The 26102-nt window shown below is 38.2% G+C and overlaps 1 protein-coding gene and 1 long non-coding RNA gene across 2 annotated transcripts in view; both read left to right on the forward strand.

The window, feature by feature from the left end:
• The window catches only part of LOC144958810 (uncharacterized), a 6946-nt gene extending 5614 nt beyond the window's left edge, over nucleotides 1-1332 (forward strand). Inside the window, exon 2 of the mRNA XM_078891024.1 lies at nucleotides 1-1332. This exon is cut by the window's left edge and continues 96 nt beyond it. Within this exon, the coding sequence (XP_078747150.1) occupies nucleotides 1-905 (905 nt within the window). The 3' untranslated portion in view covers nucleotides 906-1332.
• Nucleotides 1333-7800: 6468 nt separating this feature from the next.
• On the forward strand, nucleotides 7801-18470 carry LOC144958794 (uncharacterized). The gene is made up of 2 exons (XR_013642518.1): nucleotides 7801-7939; nucleotides 15963-18470. It is a non-coding gene; the product is annotated as an uncharacterized LOC144958794 (long non-coding RNA).
• Nucleotides 18471-26102: the final 7632 nt, after the last annotated feature.

The following is a 26102-nucleotide window of genomic DNA, read 5'->3' on the forward strand; positions in this document are numbered from 1 at the left end:
CGATCGAATGGATGGCGCACTGGCTGTATCGATATATAGACAAAGAGCTTTATTTTTACGAAAAATCAATGTTTCTCAAAGATCTCCGTCGGATGCGTCTCGAGTTGCAAAGAGCTAATGCGAAACGTCAGAAAGTAATTCAAAATTTGAGCGCGGAGATTTATGACGTCAAAAGACAAACGAAGGAGGACGTGGATTTGTTTATGAACATGATGAACGTAAAATTAGAAGCTCTCTCGAGTGATAAGCTCGCAAAACGAGAAGCGGAATCTCTCGCCAGAAAGAAAACCTCCGAGGCGGGAGATTTGAGAAGGCTTGAGGAAGCAAAAGAATTGAGAAGGCTCGAGGAAGCAAAAGAATTGGCAAGATCTCTTGGGATCACGCCATCTAAGTTAAGTCCTTCGGAGTACGCCGAAGCTTTGGAGAAGTTGAAAAAACGACAATCCACTTCCCGGGAATCGCGAGCTTCAAAATCATCGGGTGGATCGAGAATTAGAAAATCGACTGCCGGTTCAAAAGATTCCGATTCTAGGAGACTAGCTCAGGCTAAAAGTATGTTTGCTGAGGGAACTCCAGGGTGGCAGGCCATGATGCAGAAAGGATTTGCATCGGCGAAGACGTCGTCAGAAAGGTTGCAGTACGCGGGGACCTCAACGTGGTGTCTCGACTGCAACTTTGGTTTAATATGCGAGCATTCCATCCTAGGGGAGTTGCGGGCGCGTTGTCCATTCGTGTGTCCCGAATCGCCGGAGGTTTGGGAGAGTAAGAAATTCGTGATTCAAAATTTGTACGACCACGAGATATACTCCACAGAATTGAGCGGCGATGTCGTTGATGATCTCGATGTTGGTGTTGATGACGTCAGTAAAGGAAGCTGCTCGGAAGCTGTGGACTGTGAGGAGTAATCATTAAAAATGACTATAATATAACAACTTCGAATAAGTAACAAAACACCAAACATGGCACGTTTCGGAAATAAAACTCTTATTAACTTAATATACATATACATATATATATATATATATATATATATATATATATATATATATATATACATATACATACATACATACATACATAACTCATCTATTCATATATCAATCTATATATTTATCTGTTTTCTTTATATCATTCTCAGCAGAAATGTTTTATGACCTATAGACAACTCTAAAGATATTGTCACGTTTTGCACTCGTCTCAAGAACTATACCCCCCCCCCCCCCCCCGCCCCTTTCATATTCAAATCATCTCATTATAATATGATATTTACGTGATAGGCTATAAAACGTACGGGATGTCTTGCTATAAAACGATTTACAGAAGAAAAAAAAAGACAGCCAGTAGCATTGACATCCCAGATAATTTATTAGCAAAGCCAAACCGTATCGGTTCCTTAAAAATAATAAAAGAAGTCGATTTCGCATCTGCACTGCGTCAGGGGATATAATGAATCAAATAGGACTTCATCGAAAATTTACGATTAGGATTACATCATTGTTGAGACATCTTTTCACTTACAAAAATGTTGATACTGACGTAGAACGATACAACACACTTAAAACACCACTTCCAAAAAAGTTGATACTTGTGTAACACGATACAACACACTAAAAACATCAATTACAAAAATGTTGATACTTGTGTAAAACGATACAACACACTTAAAAACATCACTTACAAAAATGTTGATACTGGTGTAGAACGATACAACACGCTTTAAAACATCACTTACAAAAATGTTGATACTGGTGTAGAACGATACAACACGCTTTAAAACATCACTTACAAAAATGTTGATACTGGCGTAGAACGATACAACACGCTTAAAAACATCACTTACAAAAATATTGATACTGGTGTAGAACGGTACAACACACTTACAAACATCACTTACAAAAATGTTGATACTGGCGTAGAACGATACAACACGCTTCAAAACATCACTTATAAAAATGTTGATACTTGCGTAGAACGATACAACATACTTAAAAAACATCACTTACAAAAATGTTGATACTGGCGTAGAACGATACAACACGTTTAAAAACATCACTTACAAAAATGTTGATACTGGTGTAGAACGATACAACACGCTTAAAAACATCACTTACAAAAATGTTGATACTGGCGTAGAACGATACAACACGTTTAAAAACATCACTTATAGAAATGTTGATACTGACAGTGGTGTAGAACTATACAACGCTCTTAACAACATCACTTATAAAAATATTGATACTGGTGTAGAACGGTTCAACACACTTTAAAACATCGCCAACAAACGTGTTGATACTAGTGTCGTACGGTACTAAGGTTAGGGAAAATCGAATGAAATAACAATATTTTTTGTTTCCGTTCCATCTACAACAAAGCACTGCACTCGTGAAAAATGTATCTATAGGGAATGAGATTAGCGGAAGAGTAGCGTCCCTTGATTGGACGTCGCCTTACAGAGAGAACGTCAATTTGGTTTTGAAGTGTCTCAAGCCGCTTTCACCGGAAGCGAGGAGGAGAGACGCATGCGCACAACCAACATGACGTTCTCTCTCTAATAACTTTTCCGCCGGTGACGTCACAGACTATGGGTGACGTCCAATCAAGGGACGCTACTCTTCCGCTAATCTCATTCCCTATCCCATCTCATTGACAACTTGAGTGACTTTCTTCTATCTAATTTTAGTAAACTTGTTTAACAAACGTTGTATTTTTACTTCTTAATCAGTTTACTGCCATAGTCTGGAAAAACACGTATTTAAAAATTTGGCCAGAAGCCTCTTCCTTCAAATGTCTATCGATTTAAATGACCATCATCTTGGCCAAAAATTCTCAAACCTGGGACTTCACGAAGTCTTTAATCAAGTCACTGGTTTGAGAGCTTTCGCCCCGATGAGGGTAGTTTAAATTGATCGATATTTCAAGGACGAGGTTTATATGGCCAAAATTTTTAATATTTGTTTTTTTTTTCCAGAGTATGGCAGTTAATAATTGGTTATTTGTACGCGAATAACTAACTGATGATACATCACGGCATTCAAGAACAGAAAAAAATCCAATGGAACAGCATTCCATTGCCTTTCCATTCACAAAGCGTTCTAAAATATTATTATTCATTCAATCAACATCTTGAGTGCATTGTAATATCAACATACTGTTATTTGTTTTATAGAAATGTTGTAGCCTACTTCTTATTCGTTCGTCAAGAACTCAATGTATTCTTTGAAGAACTGGGGATAACTCAATGTATTCTTTGAAGAACTGGAGGGATAAATCAATGTATTATTTGAAGAACTGGGTGATAACCCAATGTATTCTTTGAGGAACTGGGTGGAAGCCCAAGGTATTCTTTGAGAGATAAAAAATTGTAGATAATAACATTTCGTCCCTTTTTCCATCTACAAGGTGCTCATCATATCGACATCTATCTGCCTTTTTAAGTAGATAATACCATTGAATATTAATATACAGGAAATTGTTGTATTCTACTTCTTAATCGTATATGAAACACTGAGAATAAACCACAAAATTCTAAGACAGAAAAGTTAATATAACACTTCTTTTTTCATCCAAAAAGGCGTTCCAACACTAATATATATCCATCATATACTTCCATCATATATATATCCATAGTATGTGTTCATGTATTCATCCCATCAACAATTTGAGAGACCTTTTAATGAATTATTTTTTATAATATACCATCATCTTATTAAATAATAAATGGTTATAATACATATCTTTCATCATTTCATAAAATGATAATTAATTATATGGCATAAATGCATGTCTAGATAAACAAAATTATTTGGAAACATCATTAATTACCATCCTTGTTTCATGCATCAATGTTATGGGATTATAATTTATAACAAATGATCATCAATTACGCGTCGTTAATGAGTGCCTGGATATACATAACTATTTAGAAACATCCTCAATGACCATCCGTACTTCATGTATCAATGTTTTAGAATTATAGTTCACAATTGCCATCAGTTATTAAAATAATAATTAATTACGCGTCATCAATTAGTATCTGGATATACGTAACACTTTGAAAACAGCATTTATTACATCCATATTTTACGAATCAATATGGAATTATAAATCATAATTTCCATCTTTTTATTACTATTAAATAATCACGTGCCATTATTAAATGTCTGCATAAACAAAACTATTTTGGAACATCATTATGACCATCCTTATTACAAGCATCAATGTTATGGCATTATAATTCCTAATTGCCATCATTTAATTAAATAATAATAAAATGTAATTCATAATTTCAAATGATAATTAATTACCATACACAACTATCATCAATACATTACATGATAAATTAATAAGTATGGATAATTGTCATCATGTCATATAATGATAATTAATTATATGCCATTAATGTATGGATAAACAGAACTATTTGGAAACATCATTAATGACTATACTTATCTCATGTATCAATGTTATGGAATTGTAAGACATAATTGCCATCATTTCATTATATATATATATATATATATATATATATATATATATATATATATATATATATATATATATATATATATATAATAAAATTTCATGCCATCACTACAAAATTATTCGGAATAATTTTTCAATGACCATCATTCCTTTTTTTTCGTAAACAAGTTTTTCCATCATAAAATTACAAAAACCGTTCTAACTGTTATAATAATTATTAATCATTAATCGGATGTCATCAATTATAGTAATTACATAACGGAGTGTGAACATCACCATTGACAATCATAATCTCCATTTAACCAACATAGAGTTATAGGAAGTGAACACCAATATTTCATTAATCAATGATCAATAATCAATTATTCTATTCCATCAATAAATAACTGAACAAATTGTGTATGAAAGGTGCCTGTGAAAGCAAGAAAGAAAAATACAAGAAAAGAAAAATAACCATCCCAAACAATCAGTCGACCTCGAGGTAGACTGACTCTTTGGGGTGGTTTTTTTTCTTGTATTTTTCTTTCTTGCTTTGTCTGGCACCTTTCATACACAATTTGTTCAGTTCTTTATCTTGTATAATTTTAGGGTGCTAAGAGCAAGATTTTATATTTTTGATCAGTTGAAATTTAATGTGACTTATTCGTATCTGGTTCATCCGCGATTTAATGTTTTTTTAAGGGGTTTTACGACACTTGCAGCACATTTAGGTTATTCAGCGCCAGTAAAAAGGAAGATAATGGGATAGTAAAAAGTTATAGAAATTACAATTAAAGCTCCCAAGAAAAGGTAAGACAAAGAGGAATTGGTTCAAATAGGGAACATCTGTAGATTCCAAGAGCACACTATCAAAGTACTTAGTTTGAGATCACCTAAAAGTCTCATCCAGACACAAGCACGGTCTCCACTAAGAGGGATCCACTCAAATGTTAAATTTTACAAATTATATATAATATAAAGAAAACAAAATACAGTGCATAACAGAGAGATGGTTTACAAGGGAAAAAAATATAATCTCCCAAAACTAACTATACATTTGACTGTTTCCCTCTCAGCCAGGGCCAGGACAAAACCAAATAATCTCATTCCAAGACAAAGACAGAAAGCAAGTTGGAAAACAGATATAGGGGGGATAGAAGACGCAGTAAGTACCTCCCTGCCCACTGTGGGAGGTCAGGAACCCCACCCAGCCCCCCCCCCCCCCAGTCCGATTCAATACCTTTTTCAGACGTTGGTTTACAGCAACACAGACGGCGCCCCCGTTTCGGGCCGAAATAAGTCCCGGCAACCCTTGTACGCAACATCCCTGACTACGAACAGAGATGCATATACGGTTTGGACGAATTCAATCCCTCGAGGGGGCGGGGATATATACACTCCTCTAAACTTGGTGAGAAGTTGCCAGGCTTCTCCACCAGTAAGAGGAGACAATGGGTGGCAGCGAATCGGCTTCTGTCGAGGACCTGCCTCACGGCACATTCGCTTCATTAGTGGGGGCTTTCCACCTGTCCAACATATACCTGATGTGGACAAGAACCGGAAACCGCAGAGCATCTAGTTGAACGGTGTGTTGTGACTAAGCTTCCGGGTGGGTTCGTGACGGTGCACGAGTGCGGTACGGACTTTGCTGATTGGGTCGATCGTCATAACATAATAGTGTGAGCACCATTAGAAGCTGCTGCCACTATGTGAGGGACGAAGGTGTGTGCATAACGGTATTGGAGGATACCCTTTAAGAAGGAAGAAGAAGAGGAAGACAAAGGACATTTTGAATGGACATTATCAAGGAATGGATAGGAATGAAGATGGAAGAACTCTTGGAGAAGGCCAACAACAGAGAAAAATGGCGGAAATCTGCATCCCGTCTATCCCCCCGACGATCATCTATATCATGTATTTGATGATGATGATGATGATGATGATGATGATGATGATGGTGATGGTGATGATGATGATGATGATGATGATGATGATGATAATGATGATGATGATGTTTTTTTAAAAAAAGAGTATTTCCATTACAGCAATGAGACCATGACAGTTTGGGTTATCTGACCTGCAAATAAATACACATAGATCGCACAGATGATACTTTTGTAGGCTACAGATGCTGTGCGCTTGGCTAAGAAATTCAGGAAATATAACGGGCCAAAACACAAAACAATGTGTAACCTTAAACGTTTATAACAGATGTTGTGCGCTTTGCTAAGAAACTCACAACACTGTCATCCGGAAGTATAACGGACCAACAAGCAAAACTACGTGTAACCTTGGACGTTTATAGTCTGCTTAATACAGTTTATTGAGAATTACTTATATCTAAATATGGATGGCAGAAAAAAAACAAAAAAAAAAAAAAAAAAAAAAAAAAACGGAACAACCCCCCCCCCCCCCCGCAAAAAACAAATAAGAAACCAAAAAAAAACAAAACAACAAAGACCTGAGTGACGTCAACTTCGTTCAATCTATTCATTGTCGCCCTACATTGTGTAGTCTACCAACCTCAAAGTTTCTGAATATTTTCTCCACCCAAGTAAATATGAAACAAGAAAAGGTTTACACTAGGGCAAATTATGTACCCTGGTTACATAATTGGAGATTTTGATTGTCTATTAAAGAGAAAAGTAAAGTAGGTACTTTTGGCAATAATAAACAGCGACCCCGACCCTGCGATTGTTTTATGAACGAGGGGTTGGGACAACCTCAGCTTAATCACGGATCGAACCTTTTTTTGTTTTTGTTTTTTTTTTGTTGAGGTTTTCTTTTTAGTTTGTTTTTGTTTGTTTGTTTGTTTGTTTGTTTGTTTGTTTGTTTGTTTTTTTTTTTTTTTTTTTTTTTTTTTTTTTTTTTTTGGGGGGGGGGGGGGGGGTGTATTTTTTCAAAATATGAGTAGAATGCTATATCGGCTGAGCTATTTATTTTTTGTTGTTGTTTTGTTTTGTTTGTTGTTCCCTTATATATGAGTCACATCTACTCACTTTATTTTTCTCTCCATTTTACTGCTCATTAAGGCACCTCAAGCTAATGTTTTGTTTACTAAACGAGTTAAAGTTAGCGTACGTCACTCGGTTCTTTATTAATGTTTTTAGACAGCCCGTTATAAGACTTATTCTCATTAAATTCTCTCAATCAGACTAATAAATGTTAAAGCTTTTCTTATAGCTGTGTGTGTTGGTTCGATTCATCTGACGGGCAGAGCTAATGAGCATTTAACTTACACAAAGCATCCATTTGAGACGCGAATGAAGTAGAAATATGCAGACCAATAACTAGTGGAACGCTTGTCGGACACTTGCTTTGTTTCGTAATGTCAAGGTTACTCTTACAACAACCACCAAAAGTGAAAGTTGATTTTCCTCGCCTACAGTACAGTTACAGCATCACATTTTTTTTCGATATCATAATTCCTTTGATGAAGTAAAACGATGGGCCCTAGCTCAAAAATTGCAATAGGATGGTTAGTATTATTAATTTGTTAACATATTTTGTTCAATAATAATCTGTCTTGGTTCTGCTTGAACTTGATAGACTTTGTTGTCGAGTCCAAGACCGAGAGTCAACCTCTATATCGGTCGGCGTCGAATGGGGTCTCCTCCCCTTTTTTTTTTTTTTTTTTTGTTGAATTTTTTTTTTATCACTACTGTCAGTGTCATTTTCATTTTTCATGGAGTATGAGCGTGATTGAGTCATTATGTAATGGACCATGGCAAATTTTGTCAGCTTGTCACGGTGCAGTCACAACACAAATCATCAGCTTTGTTCTTTAAAAAATAATAATAGACTAGAGAGCTGCGCCGGTGTTACCAATACTTAGCTTCTATACCAGGACAAATCATTCGTTTGGACAGAAAAATGAATAAAAAACTTACCGCTAACCGTCAAAAGCAATTTAGATTTGAAGATGCATTTGTTTTCTATCAAAAAACATTCGGTACTAGACAATCCTTGATGAATTTCAAAAGTTGTGTTTGAAATTATATCCTAAATATTTTCATGGTTCATTCCTCGCGATATCGTGTGGGTTTCCGTCTGTTACTACGTCTGGTGCCGGTGCAGTGCAAGCAAAACAAAGGTTTTTAAAAAAGTTTATTGAGAAAAAGATACGGAAAAAAGTGTCCCTAGATAGGTATGCAATTTGGTGCATAAGTGCAGTAAAAATTGGTGCGCAAAATTAGTTCGTAGCGGATGCGAGACTGTGTGTGTGTGTGTGTGTGTGTGTGTGTGTGCGCGTGTGTATGTGTGAGTGTGTGTGTGTGTGTCTCTTTCTTTTTTTGGGGGGGGAGTGCCTACGTACACGGTAACGGGGCATCTAGCCTCAGGATCTACGTACACGTAAACTGGTTTATCATTGCAACACAAGCAATAGATGGTCCTCGCTGTCGTGACCGCGCGCGCTCGTGTGTGTGTGTTTGTGTGTGTGTGTGTGTGTGTGTGTGTGTTATTTTTAAAAAATTCAAAACAATTTTAACCATTAATGGCGAGATTCCATCTTACACTCCCCAAACTCCAGATCTTAGTCTTAATGTTATCATTAAAAGACAAGCTTTGCGATTTATAGTTTAATTGAAGCCCGAGTCGAAATATACTCTTACTACTGCTCTCTTGGTGGAAACGATTTATTCTGCATAAGCAATCTGGAGAGAAAAATCAGTGTCACTGTAAAAGGTTAAAATTTCACGAAGTACGCTCCGTGAACACCGCTGTAACAATCCTTTGATCTACGTCATCAGGCAACCCATTGTTTCTTTCATCTTTACCCATTCACCCATAGACTCCTTCCGCACTAGGACAAAACTGTCCCGGGACAAATTTGTCCTGTCCCACTGGAGAAAACTTCTATTCAAAAGGGGTTCCGCACTAGGACAGGACTGTCCCAGGACACACTTGCGCAAATGCATTATTATTTTTTTTTACAAGATTCAAAAGTTTATTTGTAGGCAATTGCAACTCTAATAATTCACATATGAATCAACATAAGATACGACATGACGATAATGATTTGTTACACTGTACAATGGGATTTGTTTACATAAGATTTATATAATCATGAAATATTCTTATAGCAAGAGTAATATTATTGCTACTACTACTACTACTACTACTACTACTACTACTACTACTACTACTACTACTACTACTACTACTACTACTACTACTACTACTACTACTACCACTACTAATACTACTACTACTACCACTACTACTACTACTACTACTACTACTACTACTACTACTACTACTACTACTATTACGACTACTACATCTACAACAACAACAACAACAACAACTACTACTACGACTACTACTACTACTACTACTACTACTACTACTACTACTACTACTACTACTACTACTAGTAGTAGTAGTAGTAGTAGTAGTAGTAGTAGTAGTAGTAGTAGTAATGGATGAAATAGAGGTTGCATATAAATGTGCTTTACTACGTGGAAAAAAAAGACAAATTGAAAGAGAAAACAATATTGGATGCATCCTTTAATGACCCAAAGATTGCTCAAGGGTCAATTCCGTAGACTCTATGGTGATCTCCGATCTTATCTTAAAATGACTTTCTTGGAATCACCTCATTTTACCCAGGTGCAAATGAGTACCAGTTCGCTGATGAAAGTAATCTTTGACGGACTAGCATCATTCAAGAGGATAATAGAAAGTCAGCATGCTTCGTACCCGAAAGGCATCAGTTGAGTAAGTCACCTCGCCTAGCTCAATTTGCGGCGCTGCACTGCGGTTGACGCCTGGGTTATACCTCGTCCTAGCTAAATTTTCGGCGCTGCATTGCAGCTGACGCCTGGGTTATTCCAGTCTTCACTTGGAATAGACCCTCGAGAAAAATTTCCCCTATGGGATGAAAAAGGGAATTTTATTTTTTTTAAGTTTAAACTGTTATCTGTCTGCTCAACGCCACAGAGACATGGATAAGTTCCGGATTTATAAGCTTAGGAGGCAAGATGGCCCATGGTTAGCGCGTTGTACTCTGGACTGAGAGGTTCTGTGTTCGATTCCGATCGAAGCCCATTTGTACTTTCTAGAGCAAGAAAATTGACTCCAATCACTCACTCCATTCAGGTGTAAAAGGGTACCTGTCAAGCTGGGATAGTAATCTGCGGTAGACTACAGACTAGCGTCCTGTTCAAAGGTTTTCAAACAAATACGTTAATTGTCCGCTTCACGCTATTGAAACCGGAATAACTCCTGCACCATTGGCTACAAGGCTCTAGAGGACTTAATTTGTTTTACAATGAGTCCAAGTGGCTCAGAAGGACTTACTTAAAAATATTTTCATTGAGAATTCCCGAAATAAATAACGATAAAGATAATTGATCCCACAAGTTACCGAATAGATGTGCGACCGGTTTTAGACACTGTACTGCTGTGTCACAAAGTGTGACACTTCTTAGATTATATTTATAAACATACGTTTTTAAATTGCCGAAAATGTTTATGTTGCTATGCCTTCTGTACGTGGTTTCATCACATAGAATTATTTTTTGAATTGTTCTTGCTTTTTTTTATATTCAGAATTGAAATAAATAAATAAATTATAACTGAAATTGAATGTAAGCTTCAGTTTAATATACGAAAACAGATAAAATGGACGTTTCGGATGTCCCCTTCATCAACAACACATGATGAATTAAAAACTACTGACGAATGAGATAATGTGGTAGTGGCGTTGTTAAGATGCATTTAAAAAAAACATTGATGGGCAGGAAATTGTATGCTACTTTGTGAGAAAGCACGAATTAAAACAGAGCAATAGAATTTTATAAAAGGTGCATGCTTAATTATGTCAAAAGAGGGGAGGCGGGAAGGAACTGTGTAATGCAGTATAGAAAGTGAACTAAAATAAAGTGTGGACTGTTGTTGGAAAATAAATACAGTGGAATTGGAAATAAATACAAAATATAAGTGATGTAGGTATTAATATATTAGTGGCATTAGCCGCAACAGAAGTAACAGTAGTAGTAGTAGTAGTAGTAGTAGTAGTAGTAGTAGTAGTAGTAGTAGTAGTAGTAGTAGTAGTAGTAGTAGTAGTAGTAGTAGTAGTAGTAGGGATGCAGAAAATAAAGACAGACATTTCAATTTTGACACGGCGCCGCCAAGTCCGGGACTTTCTTGTCCTAGTGCGGAAGTCTGCTATATTTTTCTATCACAAACGATATGAACACGGGACTGGGACAGTCCTGTCCCGTTGATTTTGTAGCATTTCACAACGGCTTGGGACACAACGGGACTGTTTTGTCCCGTCCCAATAGGTGCGGAAGATTTCTCTAAATTCTATATGTTACAGATTCGGGACAGGACTGTCCCAGGACAGTCCTGTCCTAGTGCGGAAGAGGGTTTACTATCCCCCCATCCCCCCGCCCATCTCTCTCTCTCTCTCTCTCTCTCTCTCTCTCTCTCTCTCTCTCTCTCTCTCTCTCTCTCTCTCTCTCTCTCTCTCTCTCTCTTCTCTCTCTCTCTCTCTCTCTCTCTTGTCATAGTATTATACCTTCCCCTTCCCATCTCATTGTAAAATGAAAACGTTCTGCTGTTTGCAGATACATGTATGATTGTTTTGTTTTTTCTCTCTCACTAGGCATTTGAAAAAAAACAAAAACTTGAAAAAAACAACAAAACAACTTAACCTTTTAAAGGCGAATATCAATCTTACTTGGACCAAAAAAAAAATCTTACCGTTTTCATCAAAAGACAAAAAAACAAAACAAAATACAATTTAAAAACATGAGCTTTTATATAGGGCAATATCCACCCAACGTGCTCAAAGCGCTTTTTATCAATATTCTTACTGCTCTTATGGTGGAAACGTTTTTGTTTTTCTGCGTTACAAAAATAATATAAATGAAGACTATTATTTGAAAACAAAAAAAATCAGTGTCACTGGCAAAGGGTTAATTGCAGTACTCCTGCATCCTGTGAGACTCCTACGGCACTTGCTAATCATAAAAAGGGAAATAGCAGCAACCGACAATACTAAGGTGAAAAAAAAAGAAGAAAAAAAAAGGTGGGGGGGGGGGGGGGGGAAGAGCAAACCCAGTAGCAATGCAACCTTTTAGGGGGGAAATTCGATCTTTGACCTAACACCAAATCTTCTATCATCAAAAGACAAGTAACGGCAAAACGATTATAGACAATTGAAGTCCGAGTTGCGATAGTCTGACTGCTCTCTTGGTGGAAACGATAATAAAGATAAAAGCAAACTATTATCTAAAAGCAAAAAATTAGCTTCGCTGTTAAGGGGTTAAGAACACCTGCAACTGCCAGTATCCTTGAGATGCTCTACTTCACCTCTACGTCACCAAGGTCACCAAGCGACACTTTCGTCGGCATGCACCCCCCCCCCCCCCTCCACTCTTTCAAGGTGGTGGTGGCGGCGGATAAAAAAGGCCTTTTTCTCTTTCATTCAATCAACTGGTCTGCTGGTGGACCCTAGGCCTCTCTACAAGTACAAGAAATAATACTCACTTTTTTTCTGCTCCAACGAAAATATCTACCCCCCACCGGTCTAATTATTTGTAGCAGACGTCAAATTTCTCAAAACGGTCACGTGACACTGTAAAAACAACACAGGAAGTCCATGAAAGCTTATTTACGGCATTTCCTTTGAACCTTGTAAACAACAAAATTTCGTTTTCATTCGACTCAACGGGTCAGATTGGCCGTTATTTTTTTAACGAACTAAAGTTCTGAAAAATCAAAATGTTTCTTAGAAAGTTGAAAGATGCTAGTTTTTGAAACAGAGGTAGGTTTTTTAAAAAAATCTTTATATTTTACGTGAATGCATGCTCAAGGCGAGTTGGACGTGCAGCGGAGGTTGGTAGGCCAAAGGCCCACCTCTCTAGGCGTCTAATTTTTCATTCGGGAAAAAAAAAAAAAGATGAACGATATTGATATTGCCAACTGGCAATAAGAAAAGGCCAGACTTTTTCATCTTCAACTTCAATGGTTTATGTTTGCAAAAGGCAGCATGCATGGACCCATCACTGCATATGTTACAGTCCGATCAAAACATTATTTGTTGCACAAAGACAGTGTATGGATGGCAATAAGAATAGGCATTTGTAGTGCAAATCCGTTGGAGGTGTAAAATAATGCACCGTTTTTATGCACCTCTGTTAGAGGTGCGGGTTAACACACTGTTTTTATGTAACCGCCTTATGGGGTGTTAACACGTGGTGTAAACTAGACCCACTGAAAAAAGAGGCCTCTCCAGGCCCGTGCTGTCCATAGAAGCACAGCTTACCTAAGATTTTCAAGTACATTGCGGCTATTTTGCCTATAATTATAATATTGCAGAGGACAGTAAGACGAACGTCTACAAAATATTCATAATCAGTTAGATTAATTTGAATGAAAAATTGGGAATAGTAGCCTAATAGTCAAGGAAGAATCTTATATCTGCTATCGTGACAAATGGCCTGATGTGAAGGAATGAAGAACGAGAGTTTCAGCTTTTGCGCATGTCACTGACCCTTTCTGTTGCTACAAACAAACAATATGATTTGAACTTTCTCGAGCTGTTCCACCTGCATTTTACTTTAGTGTTGTTTTTGCATTTAACAAAGAAAATATTATGTGTTCACATTTGAGAGCTGCTTTCTTCATGTCGGGTTGGGGCCGTAGCCATCGTTTACTTATAGCCTGACACTGACACAAAAATGAAGTCAAAGGACAAGTCTTTGGCCACAAAAGAAAACAAATCGTGAGTTGTATTTAACAGTTCGATCAATGGAATCTCTTATTTCCTTGAGTTTTACTATACGCTGCACAAGCCTAAAAAATGACATCAAAATATAAGTTATAAGTCCTGGTTGGTTCTAGTGTCAGGCTATATGTTAACAATGGCTGCGGTGGGGATGGTTGGGTGGTAGGCTCCCCTTGAACTAACTCTTAGTTTTCTCTCTTTTCTTTACTTTTTATGGGGTAGTAAGGCTCCGTGGTACAGTGGTATGACATTCGCCTTCAGATTGGAAGGTCCTGAGTTCGATTCCCAAGTGGTGCATAGTTGAGTCCTTGGAAAAGGCTCATTAATCACATTCTCTCACCGTACTCAGGTGTAAAATGAGTACCTCAGTGTCTCTATCCAAAAAAAATTGTAACATTGCCTAACAGGTGTCATGTCTCGTCGTACTTGTTAAAAGTTGCTGTTGGCTAGAAACCCCTTGTAAAGTGCTTTGGGGATGTTTAGTAGATATTGCGCTATATAAAGGCTTAAGTTTTGTTTGTTTTTTGTGTGTGTGGTTTTTTTTAAAGGGGGGGGGGGGAGTGTTACACCTCACTAACTCCTTCTTTGTGGGGTTCCCGACCTCCCATAGTGGGCAGGGAGGTACTTGCTGTGACTTCTATCCCCCTGTATCTCTTTTCCAATTGCTTTCTGTCTTTGTCTTGGAATGAGATTACTAAGTTTTGTCCTGACCCTGGCCGGAGTCCTTGGCTGGGAGGGAAACAGGTGAAGTTATAGTTTTGGGAGATTATTTTTTTTTCCTTGTAAACCATCTCTGTGTTATTTATGTACTGTTATTTTAAAAATATTTTTAACATATGATTTGTTAACATTTGAGTGTATTACTCTTAGTGCTATCTTGTGCTGTTGTCTGGATGAAACATTTAGGTAATCTCAAACTAAGTATATTGATAGTGAGCCCTGGAATCTACATCTGTTCCCTATTTGAACCAATTCCCTTTGTCTTACTTTTTAATTCTACATCTAGAATGTTCTTACAATCCAATTTTCATCCTTTTTACTGGCGCTGCTATTGAGCTTTTTTATATGGCGCAATATCCGGTAAACATGCTCAAAGTGCTTTACAAGGGGTCCCTGGCCAACAGCAACACTTAATATGTAGGACGAGACATGATCGTCTTCGGAGTACGGTGAGAGAATGTGAGTAAAAAGCCTTTTCCAAGGACTCAACTATGCACTGAGCGAGGCTCGAACCCAGGTCTTTCCAATCCGAAAGCGGGTGTCATACCACTAGATCACATAGACGCGCGATATGACCTAAATGTATTGCAAGTATCGTAAAAACCTTAAAAAACTGTTCAAAACTTTGCCTCCTAGAGCCATACTACTCAAAAGATCTGATTTCTTGTTAATCTTGACAGACACATCTTGCACATAATACAAAGCTACCATTATAACTATGTGGTCTTGTGGTATGACACTCGCTTTCGGATCGGAAGGTCCTGGGTCCAAGCCTCACTCGGCGCATAGTTGAGTCCTTGGAAAAGGCTCTTTACTCACGTTCTCTCACTAAGGTGTAAAATGAGTACCTGGCCGTTAAAAGCGTTGTAATATTATTGCCTAACAGGGGTCATGTCCCATTCTACGTGTTGCTGTTGGTCAGGGACTCCTTGTAAAGCATTTTGGTCATGTTTAGTGGATATTGCGCTATATAAAAGCTCTCAAAGTTAACTTATTATTACTTAACGACACGTATGATTTCCTTTTATCATCCCTACAGGACTATCGTCATTGCCACTGGCCTTGCAAGTTTTGTCGTCGCCAGAAATGCTGTCACAGGAAATCGTAGAGTCGTGATGGAGACCAGACAGAGGATCCGAGACCAGGCGGAGAGAGAGGGCGCTGCTGAGTTTGAACGCAGACGTCTGGAGCGGGAGAGAGAATCGCAGACACAATCCTCATGATCGTGAATGAATAGAATTCAATAGTCTGATGTCACGTCGCCCAGCAACCAGCAGCTTGGTTCTAAACAAAGAAAATGTGTACTTTTTTATTCTTCATGCTGGCTAGAACTTTTTCGTGTGTCATGTGATCTGAATGTATAAAAGACAAAATATGATCAGATTTATAATGTTTTTTCTCCTCTGGATACACTTTTATGCTCGTTGGAGAAGTATTTCATAAGGGCATCCGTCCGTCATTGCTCCGATAGTTTGAACCAGTTACTAAGTTACTATGCATCATTACGAGGGAAGTGATGTCACGACTGTTGAAGCCTATTGGTTCGTTTGTGATGAATACTCACAACTGGAATTGAGAGATTTCTGTAGGATGATGGACTTTTGCTTTGGGTAATGATAGATTTGCTAGTTGTGTATTTGTGTATTACTATGCGTCATTACGAGGGAAGTGACTGTTGAAGCCTATTGGTTGGTTTGTGAAGTACAATCACAACTGGAATGGAGAGATTTCTGTAGGATGATGGACTTTGTTTTGGGCAATGATAGATTTGCTAGTAGTTGTGTATTTCAACTGTCGAGGAGTTGCTATGTCAAAGGGAAAAATCTTTAATAATTGTAAATACAATAATCTAATGTCAAAATTCTGGTTCCAATTACCTCGGAATTATGAAACCAGTCCTCCTCAGGACTAGATTCATATCTTGTGCAATCGGTCTTCCGGTTTCAGAGTGATGGAATTTAATTTTCAAGCCTACATTAACACAAACAAAGATCATCCATCCTTGCAATTTTGAGCTATGGGCTTTTATTATAAAAAGCTTGAGCTTTTATATAGCGCAATATCCACTAAACATGCTCAGAGCGCTTTACATGGGGTCCCTGACCAACAGCAACATGTAACGTGTAACGAGACATGACGCCTGTTAGGCGATATTACAAAAAAAAATTTCCGATTGAGACAGCTGTTAACGGCCAGGTACTTATTTTACACCTGAGTAGGGTGAGAGAATGTGAGTAAAGAGCCTTTTCCAAGGACTCAACTATGCACAGAGCGATGCTCAAACCCAGGACCTTCCGATCCTAACGCGAGTGTCATACCACTAGACCACATAGCCGCACAAGAAGGGTGGAAGGGGAGAAAAGCACTTGCTTTGAATCATTGGACAGCAATTGTGATATCTGTCTGCAAGAGAGAATTGATACAAGTTAGTTATATCATCAAAAAATCCATTTATCATGAAAATGTTGGTATGTTTATAAATGAGCTCCACAGCTTTGTGGTCTATGTCTATAGAAAGTTCGAAGATGACGTCACTTAGGTCTTTGTTATTGTTTTTTGCCATCCGCGTTTATGAGTAATGCTCACTGAACTGTATTAACCCGACTATAGGCGTTCATGGATACACACAGTTTTGTGTGTTGGTCCGTTATACTTCCGGATGGCAATGTTATGAGCTTCTTAGCCAAGTGCATACTATCTATACACTCACCTTACGACCTGGGTGGGGTTCCCGGCCTCCCGTGGTCGCCAGGAGGGCATTTACTGTGTCTCCTATCCCCCTGTATCTGTTTTCCTGCTTGCTTTCTGTCTTTGTCTTGAAATGAAATTACTTAGTTTTGTCCTGGCCAGATATCCAAATCCAAGCTGGGAGGGAAACAGTCAAATGTATAGTTAGTTTTGGGAGATGATTTTTTGTTTGTATTGCAAATCATCTCTCCGTTATGCAGTGCATAATGCACTGTATTATGATTTATTTATATATTATTATATGATTTATAAACATTTGAGTGTATTCCTCTTAGTGGGGACCTGTGCTCATGTCTGGATGAGACTTTTAGGTGATCTCAAACTAAATACTTTGATGGTATGCTTATGGAATATACACCTATCCCCTATTTGTACCATTTCCCTTTGTCTTACATTTTCTTGGTTGCTATAATTGAACATCTAGTGGCGCTGATATGACTTAAATGTGTCGCAAGCGCCGTAAAACCCTTCAAAACAAACACTCACCTTACAATCCAGCAGGTCCCTTGTTCGAGTCGTGGTAAGGTCAGTGCAAAGTTGAGTCATTGGAAAGGGCTATTTACTGGCATTCTCTCACCGTACTAGGGTGTAAGTAAGAGAAGTAAGTGGCCTGTAACAGAGTTGAATCTGTCAGACAGTATCTAGATGAAGCATTCCAATTCCACATGCGTTATGTCTCATCCTACATGTTGAGTCTAAGTATGTGGCTTTAGACCTCTTATAAAACGTACGTACCATATATTTATTGTGTTGGGTGGAGGAAGGGAAAGGGATGTAGATTTTTTGGGTGGATTTTTGAGAGAGAGAGAGAGAGAGAGAGAGAGAGAGAGAGAGAGAGAGGGGGGGGGGGGGGGGGGAGGGAGGGAGTTGGTTGCTTTGTATTGTTTAATGATAATAATAATTATTATTATTATTATTATTATTATTATTATTATTATTATTATTATTATTATTATTATTATTAATATTATTGTTGTTATTATTATTACTATTATTATTATTATTATTTATTATTATTATTATTATTATTATTATTATTATTATTATTATTATTATTATTATTATTGTTGTTATTATTATTACTATTAATATTATTATTATTATTATTATTATTATTATTATTATTATTATTATTATTAATATTATTATTATTATTATTATTATTATTATTATTAATATTATTGTTGTTGTTTTATTATTATTATTATTATTATTATTATTATTATTATTATTATTATTATTATTATTATTATTATTATTATTATTATTGCTGTTGTTGTTATCTTCTATGTTATGTTATAATAATTATCATTAAATTGAAGCAAGGAGTTTCAAATAGTCATGCTTTTATACAAAGTTTTCTTGTTTGTTTGTTTGTATGTTTTTTTTTTTGTTTTTTTTTTTGTTTTTTTTTTTTTGGGGGGGGGGGGGGGGGGGGGGTTGTTTTTCTGTATGTTTGATTTTTTTTTTTTAAATTCATTTCATGTCAATGATTGGACACTCATGTGGTCACTGGGTGGGGATCCTGACCTCCCATAGCGGGCAGGGAGGTACACACTGTGTCTTCTATCCCCTTATATCTGTTTTCCGACATGCTTTCTGTCTTTGTCTTGGAATGAGATTACTTGGTTTTGTCCTGGTCCTGGCCAGATGCCCTGGCTGAGAGGAAAACAGTCAAATGTATAGTTAGTTTTGGGAGATGATATTTTTTTCATTGTAAATCATCTCTCTTAGCGGGGACCTCTGCTTGTGTCTGGATGAGACTTTTAGGTAATCTCAAACTAAGTACTTTGATAGAGTGCTTTTGGAATCTACGTCTGTTTCCGATTTGAATCAATTCCCCTTTGTCTTCCCTTTTCTTGGATGCTTTATTGTAATTCTAGAACTTTTTACTATCCCATTTTCTTCCTTTTTACTGGCGCTGATATGACCTTAATGTGTTGCAAGCGCCGTAAAACCCTTAAATACAAAACAAAAACAAACATGTGGTCATTTAATTAATTTTTTTTAAAAACAAAATTAATGCATCAGATTGTTTCTTCATAATACTACCTTTTTGTGTTAGAATCTGCTGTTACGGTTCTTAAACTGGGGTCTTTTGACCTCCCATTCCTCAACATATTATTATTTCCTTTTCCTGGTCCTCGTAGGGATCCTTAGCTGAGAGGGAGGCAGTTAAATGTGTAGTTTATTTTGTGAGAGATGAAATCTTTTTTTTTCCTTGTAACAGGGATGTCCCTTTTTTCAGGCTAAGGCCAGGAAACTGGCTTTTGGAAATGTTCAGGATGACCTTGGTTGGTGTTGGTGCGGCTATGTGGTCTTGTGGTATGACACTCTCTTTCGGATCGGAAGGTCCTGGGTTCGAGCTTCCCTCGGCGCATAGTTGAGTCTTTACTCACATTCTCTCACAGTACTCAGGTGTAAAATGAGTACCTGGCCGTTAACAGCGTCGTCTCTGTCCGATAAAAAATGTAATCTCGCCTAACAGGCGTCATGTCTCGTTCTACTTGTTACGTGTTGCTGTTGGTCAGGGACCCTTTGTAAAGCGCTTTGAGCACGTTTAGTGGATATTGCGCTATATAAAAGCGCAAGTTGTTTTTTTCTTCTGTTTGAATGAGTTGATTTGTTGTTTAAAGGCAACAGTTAGGGGGAAACTAGTTGGATATATATGTATTATTTTCTATGAGTTAAGGGTGATACCAGTTGGTGAAGAGAAGCTTTGCACGAATATATATATATATATACCATATATATATATATATATATATATATATATATATATATATATATATATATATATATATATATATACATAATATGAAAATATTCGTGCAGAGCATCTCTTCACCGTGACCTCACGAAGTCGGGGAGAGAAGGATCTAGTTAGACCTAGCTTTGAAGCGACTTTTTTTTTTTTTTTTTTTTTTTTTGGGGGGGGGGGGGGGGGGGTCGTGGATAGCTCATAAGATAGAGTCACAATCTACCCGGCCAGGCGGAGTTGAACTAGTAAGGTCGCGGGTTCGAGCCCCCCATCGCCGCTGCGAAACTTTTATTCTTTGTTGTCTTCTGGCACTTTCCTACTCATTTCTTGTTATTATCAACATAAGTGCCTGCTCTACTCACTTTTCTGACTAAAAAAAATTCACCCCAAATACCGGAGCATCCTCAATGTCTCAATCGTTTATATGTTACATGGTTGTGTTGAGAATAATTATTGGCCATTAAGCCTAAATGCTGGCCAACTAACTGCGCGGCGTTTGTGTGTGTTGAACCCGTGACCTCAAGAAGTCGGAGAGAGAAGGCTCTAGTTAGACCAAGCTTTGAGGCGACTTTTTTTTTTATTATCTTTTGGGGGTGGGGGGGGGGGTCGTGGATAGCTCATACGGTAGTCACGACCTCCCGACCAGGCGGAGTTGTCGTACCTGTAAGGTCGCGGGCTCGAGGTCCTATCGCCGCCGCGACGTTTTATTCTCTGTTGTCTTCTGGCACTTTCCAACTCACTTCATTTACATACTTGTTATTATCAACATAAGTGCCTGCTCCAGTCACTTTTCTGACTTTAAAAAATGCACCCCAAATACCGGAGCATCCTCAATGTCTCAATCGTTTATATGTTACATGGTTGTGTTGAGAATAATTATTGGCCATTAAGCTTAAATGCTGGCCAACTAACTGCGCGGCGTTTGTGTGTGTTGAACCCGTGACCTCAAGAAGTCGGAGAGAGAAGGCTCTAGTTAGACCAAGCTTTGAGGCGACTTTTTTTGGGGAGTCACGATCTCCCCGGCCAGGCGGAGTTGTCCATAGATAACTCCTAGTAGTCTGTGGAGTTGTCGTACCAGTAAGGTCGCGGGTTCGAGCCCCCATCGCCGTTGCGAAGTTGTTATTCTCTGTTGTCTTCTGGCACTTTCCTACTCACTTCATTTACTTGTTATTCTCTTCACCAAATGGTATCACCCTTAAATCATAGAAAAGAATGCATATATCCATACGTCCCGGCCGACATGTACATATGTCCGAACCCAGTTATGGGCCTAGTTTAATATTTGTGACCCTCCGTCTCAAAACGGTATTATGTCGGGATGATTCAGACCCCAGAAAGTGAATTTAGAGACAGAATGATGAGAAATTGGAGTTTAGAAGTTTTTGTAAAGCAAACAATAGTATTTATACTCCAGTATGACGTAGAGAAATTAAACCCAAGTTTGATGTTTGTGGCAATGAATTTTATTCCAAGATCCCGACATAATACCGCTTTGAGACGGGGGGTGGGGGGGGGGGGCACATTTGTGTAATGGACACTCTTTCATGGATTTATATGCATAAAAGAGAATCTTAAAATCAATTCGAAACTTTACTGGCAGCTAGTGGAGGGATTTGGTGTTATATTATGCTATGCTATATGAATCAGTCTGAATTCCTTTACAAATCATGGCATTTCAGTGTCGACCCCTTAGCGTCTGATAACATTCAGGGTAGAATATATAATATATTTTATGTTGACAAATATCAAATAAGCCGTTAATCATTGGAACCTCTTATCAATTAAATGAGGTTTGCAAGTGATGAATCGGATAATTGGTAGTCGTGTTTTCCAATTATGCAGATATGTTCGCATAACTCTCTCTCTCTCTCTCTCTCTCTCTCTCTCTCTCTCTCTCTCTCTCTCTCTCTCTCTCTCTCTCTCTCTCTCTCTCTCTCTCTCGCTCTCTCTCTCTCTCTCTATCTCAATCTGCCTCTTTTTTTCTTCTTTTAAACTTACACACACACACACTCACACACAAACAAACACACACGCTCACTCATGAAATAAATAAATAAATTCCCTTTATTATCATCCCTAAGGGGATTTTTTTCTTTAAGGTCTATTCCAAGGGAAGACTGAAATAACCCGGGCGTCAGCCGCAGTGAAGCGCCGCAAAGTGAGCTAAGGCTAGGTGACTTGCTCAAGGCCACGCAACGCGGCGGGTAGTCGAACTCGGTACCTTTAGGGTACGAAGCAAAGACCGTACCGCTGAGTCACGCTCTCACCCCTCTTCCACATACACTCTTTCGTTTCGGAAAAAAAAATGTGCGTGATTTTATTATATATGTCCTCAACTTTATAATATATTCAGAGCACTCTTATTGCAATAGATAGAACGAAGATGACGTCACTCAAGCCTTTGTTATTGTATTTTGCCATCCGCGTTTGTGAGTGATTCTCACTAAACTGTATTAACTGGACTATCTATAGATAGTATGCCCTTGGCTAAGAAGCTCATAACATTGCCATCCGGAAGTATAACGGACCAACACACAAAACTGTGTGTATCCATGAACGTTTATAGTCGGGTATTACTATAGATAGTATGCAGATGACGTCACTCAGGCCTTTGTTATTGTTTTTGCCATCCGCGTTTGTGAGTTGTTCTCACTAAACTGTATTAACCAGACTATAAAAGTTCATGGTTACACAGAGTTTGTGTGTTGGTCCGTTATACTTCCGGATGGCAATGTTGTGAACTTCTTAGCCAAGTGCATACTATCTATAGACACTTAGATAACCACGCCTCTCGGACAGTCATCATCATGTAAACAATGGCAGTGATTGGTAAACATACCAAATTACACAGGTTTTACTACCGATGGTATGTGTTGAAGTAAAATACCCACTGTTCTACCGCTTGATGAATAAAACCAACACATAAATCTGTATGCAAACTTAAACGTTTATATATGATCGAGAAAATCTCTCTCGTGCAGCTATGTGGTCTAGTGGTTGGACACTCGCTTTCGGATCGGAAGGTCCTTGGTTCGAGCATCGCGCTCGGCGCATAGTTGAGTCCTTGGAAAAGGCTCTCTACTCACATTCTCTCACCATACTCAGGTGTAAAATGAGTACCTGGCCGTTAACAGCGTTGTCTTTGTCCGAAAAATTGTAATATCGCCTAACAGGCGTCATGTTAAATGTTGCCGTTGACCAGGGACCCCTTGTAATGCGCTTTGAGCACATTTAGTGGATATTGCGCTATATAAAGCTCACTTCTAATGTGATAACTAGTCGCCTATTTGGTGGTTTGAAATTAATAACAATGATCAGAGAAAGATCGAACTCATTCATTTCATTGTTTATATACAAACAACTATGTTTGTCCGAGCACGTGTGAAGGTGTGTCACAAATTCCATGTTCTGATTGGTCAAAAATCTACTGTGTAATAGGACACGTGCTTATACAGCTAAAATGTTTATAGTTACACACACCTTTGTCTTCTTCTTCTTCTTCGTTCCTCTGATGGACATCTATGGCTGCAGTCCGATATCTGCTATGAAGTCTGTGGTCCGCTTTAGGTCCTCAGCCTCAACAAAGAGCTTTGTGTTGAGTGTTGTAGGGGTGACCCAGTGGTTCGACACTTTTGTTTATTGCTACGATTGATGCGGATGGCACATCTGGTGAATATTTTACTAAAACGAATGAAATTAACAGAACGAATGAAGTTGACGTCACTCAGCTCATTGTTTAGACCGCCAGTCTGGTGATTAGTTCAAATTATAAAATATTAATCAGACTATATATAGATAGAATGCGCTTGGCCAAGGAGTTCACAACATTGCCATCCGGAAGTATAACTGGCCAACACACAAACTCTGTGTAACCAAGAACTTTTATAGTCTGGTTAATACAGTTTAGTGAGAACAACTCACAAACGCGGATGGCAAAAACAATAACAAAGGCCTGAGTGACGTCATCTTCGAACTATCTATTTCATGAAGTTGACGTTACTCCAAGGAATTTACCCAATGGAAACCGTACGGTGCTCTTATTGGCTAACCAACCAGCGGCCTCGATGAGAAAAATATCCGCCATTTTGATGTTGGCTGGGAATCGCGTTACTATAGTAAACAAGCGCTGATCGGCCGTTCATGAAAACAAGTTGCTGCTCGCTCGTTTAACTGAAAATTATTCAAAACGATCTCTCTAAAATGATATAAATGTGACTTCTTAAGGTTTTCTTCACGGTCAAAACCACACAACATTCTATTAATGATTACGTCCGAGGCAAAAAGGAATATTGACAGGTCGACCGAGAGTTGAACTCGTGAGACGACAAACATCAATGCGAAGTGTAGCGAGAGTCAAGCTATTGTTTGTCTTGTCCTATTCTATATAGAGAAAAGGATAAATAGTATAGCCTCGTGCGTGAGTGGTTGCGTGTCATAGTCTTGTTTTTAAATTGTTTCTGTTGTTTATGTGTGTAGTGATGACTCTCTCACACTCAATTTCAATGCCGAAAGAGGAATTCCCGTACACAAGAAAGGGGAATTGGGGTGGTATTTGGCATACATATTGTATAGTATCTAGTTCTAAATAGATAACTGATTAGAATTATATTATGATATATAAACACAATGCCAAATACAATTCCGAAGTTTCCTTATTTCAAATAAAGTAAAGCTCCAAAACCTAATGGTAGTGATTGTAGTACTGAGTGTTAGTGAGGTGATGTGGTGTTGGTGGTGGTTGTAGTTGTAGTAGTAATAGTGATGCTGATGTGGTGGTGGTGATGATTGTAGTTGTAGTAGTAGTGGTAGTGATGATGATGTGGTGGTGGTTGTAGTAGTAGTGGTAATGGTAATGATATGGTGGTGGTGGTGGTTGTAGTAGTAGTGGTCGTGATGATGATGTGGTGGTGGTGTTTGTAGTAGTAGTGGTAATGATGCGGCTATGTGGTCTGGTAGTATGACACTCGCTTCCGGATCGGAAGGTCCTGGGTTCGAGCCTCGCGCTCGGCGCATAGTTGAGTCCTTGGAAAAGGCTCTTTACTCACATTCTCTCACCGTACTCAGGTGTAAAATGAGTACCTGGCCGTTAACAGAGTTGTCTTTGTCCGAAAAATTGTAATATCGCCTAACAGGCGTCATGTCCCGTCCTACATGTTAAATGTTGACCAGGGACCCCTTGTAAAGCGCTTTGAGCACATTTAGTAGATATTGCACTATATAAAGCTCAATTAAAAAAATATATATTTCAATGATGATGATATGGTGGTGGTGGTTGCAGTAGTAGTAGTGGTAGTGATGATAATGTGGTGGTGGTTGTAGTTGTAGTAGTAGTGATAGTGATGATGTGGTGGTGGTTGTAGTAGTAGTGGTAGTGATGATGATGTGGTTGTGGTGGTTGTAGTAGTAGTTGTAATGGTGATGATATGGTGGTAGTGGTGGTTGCAGTAGTAGTGGTAGTGATGACGATGTGGTTGTGGTGGTTGTAGAAGTAGTGGTAATGGTAATGATATGGTGGTAGTGGTGGTTGTAGTAGTAGTGGTAATGGTAATTATATGGTGGTGGTTGTAGTAGTAGTGGTCGTGATGACGATGTGGTTGTGGTGGTTGTAGTAGTAGTGGTAGTGATGCTATTGTGGTGGTGGTTGTAGTAGTTGAGGTAGTGATGTGGTGG

This window comes from Berghia stephanieae, chromosome 13 (genome assembly GCF_034508935.2).
Source record: "Berghia stephanieae isolate SIO BIC M18660-M18661 chromosome 13, UCSD_Bste_1.3, whole genome shotgun sequence".
Classification (NCBI taxonomy): domain Eukaryota; kingdom Metazoa; phylum Mollusca; class Gastropoda; order Nudibranchia; family Aeolidiidae; genus Berghia; species Berghia stephanieae.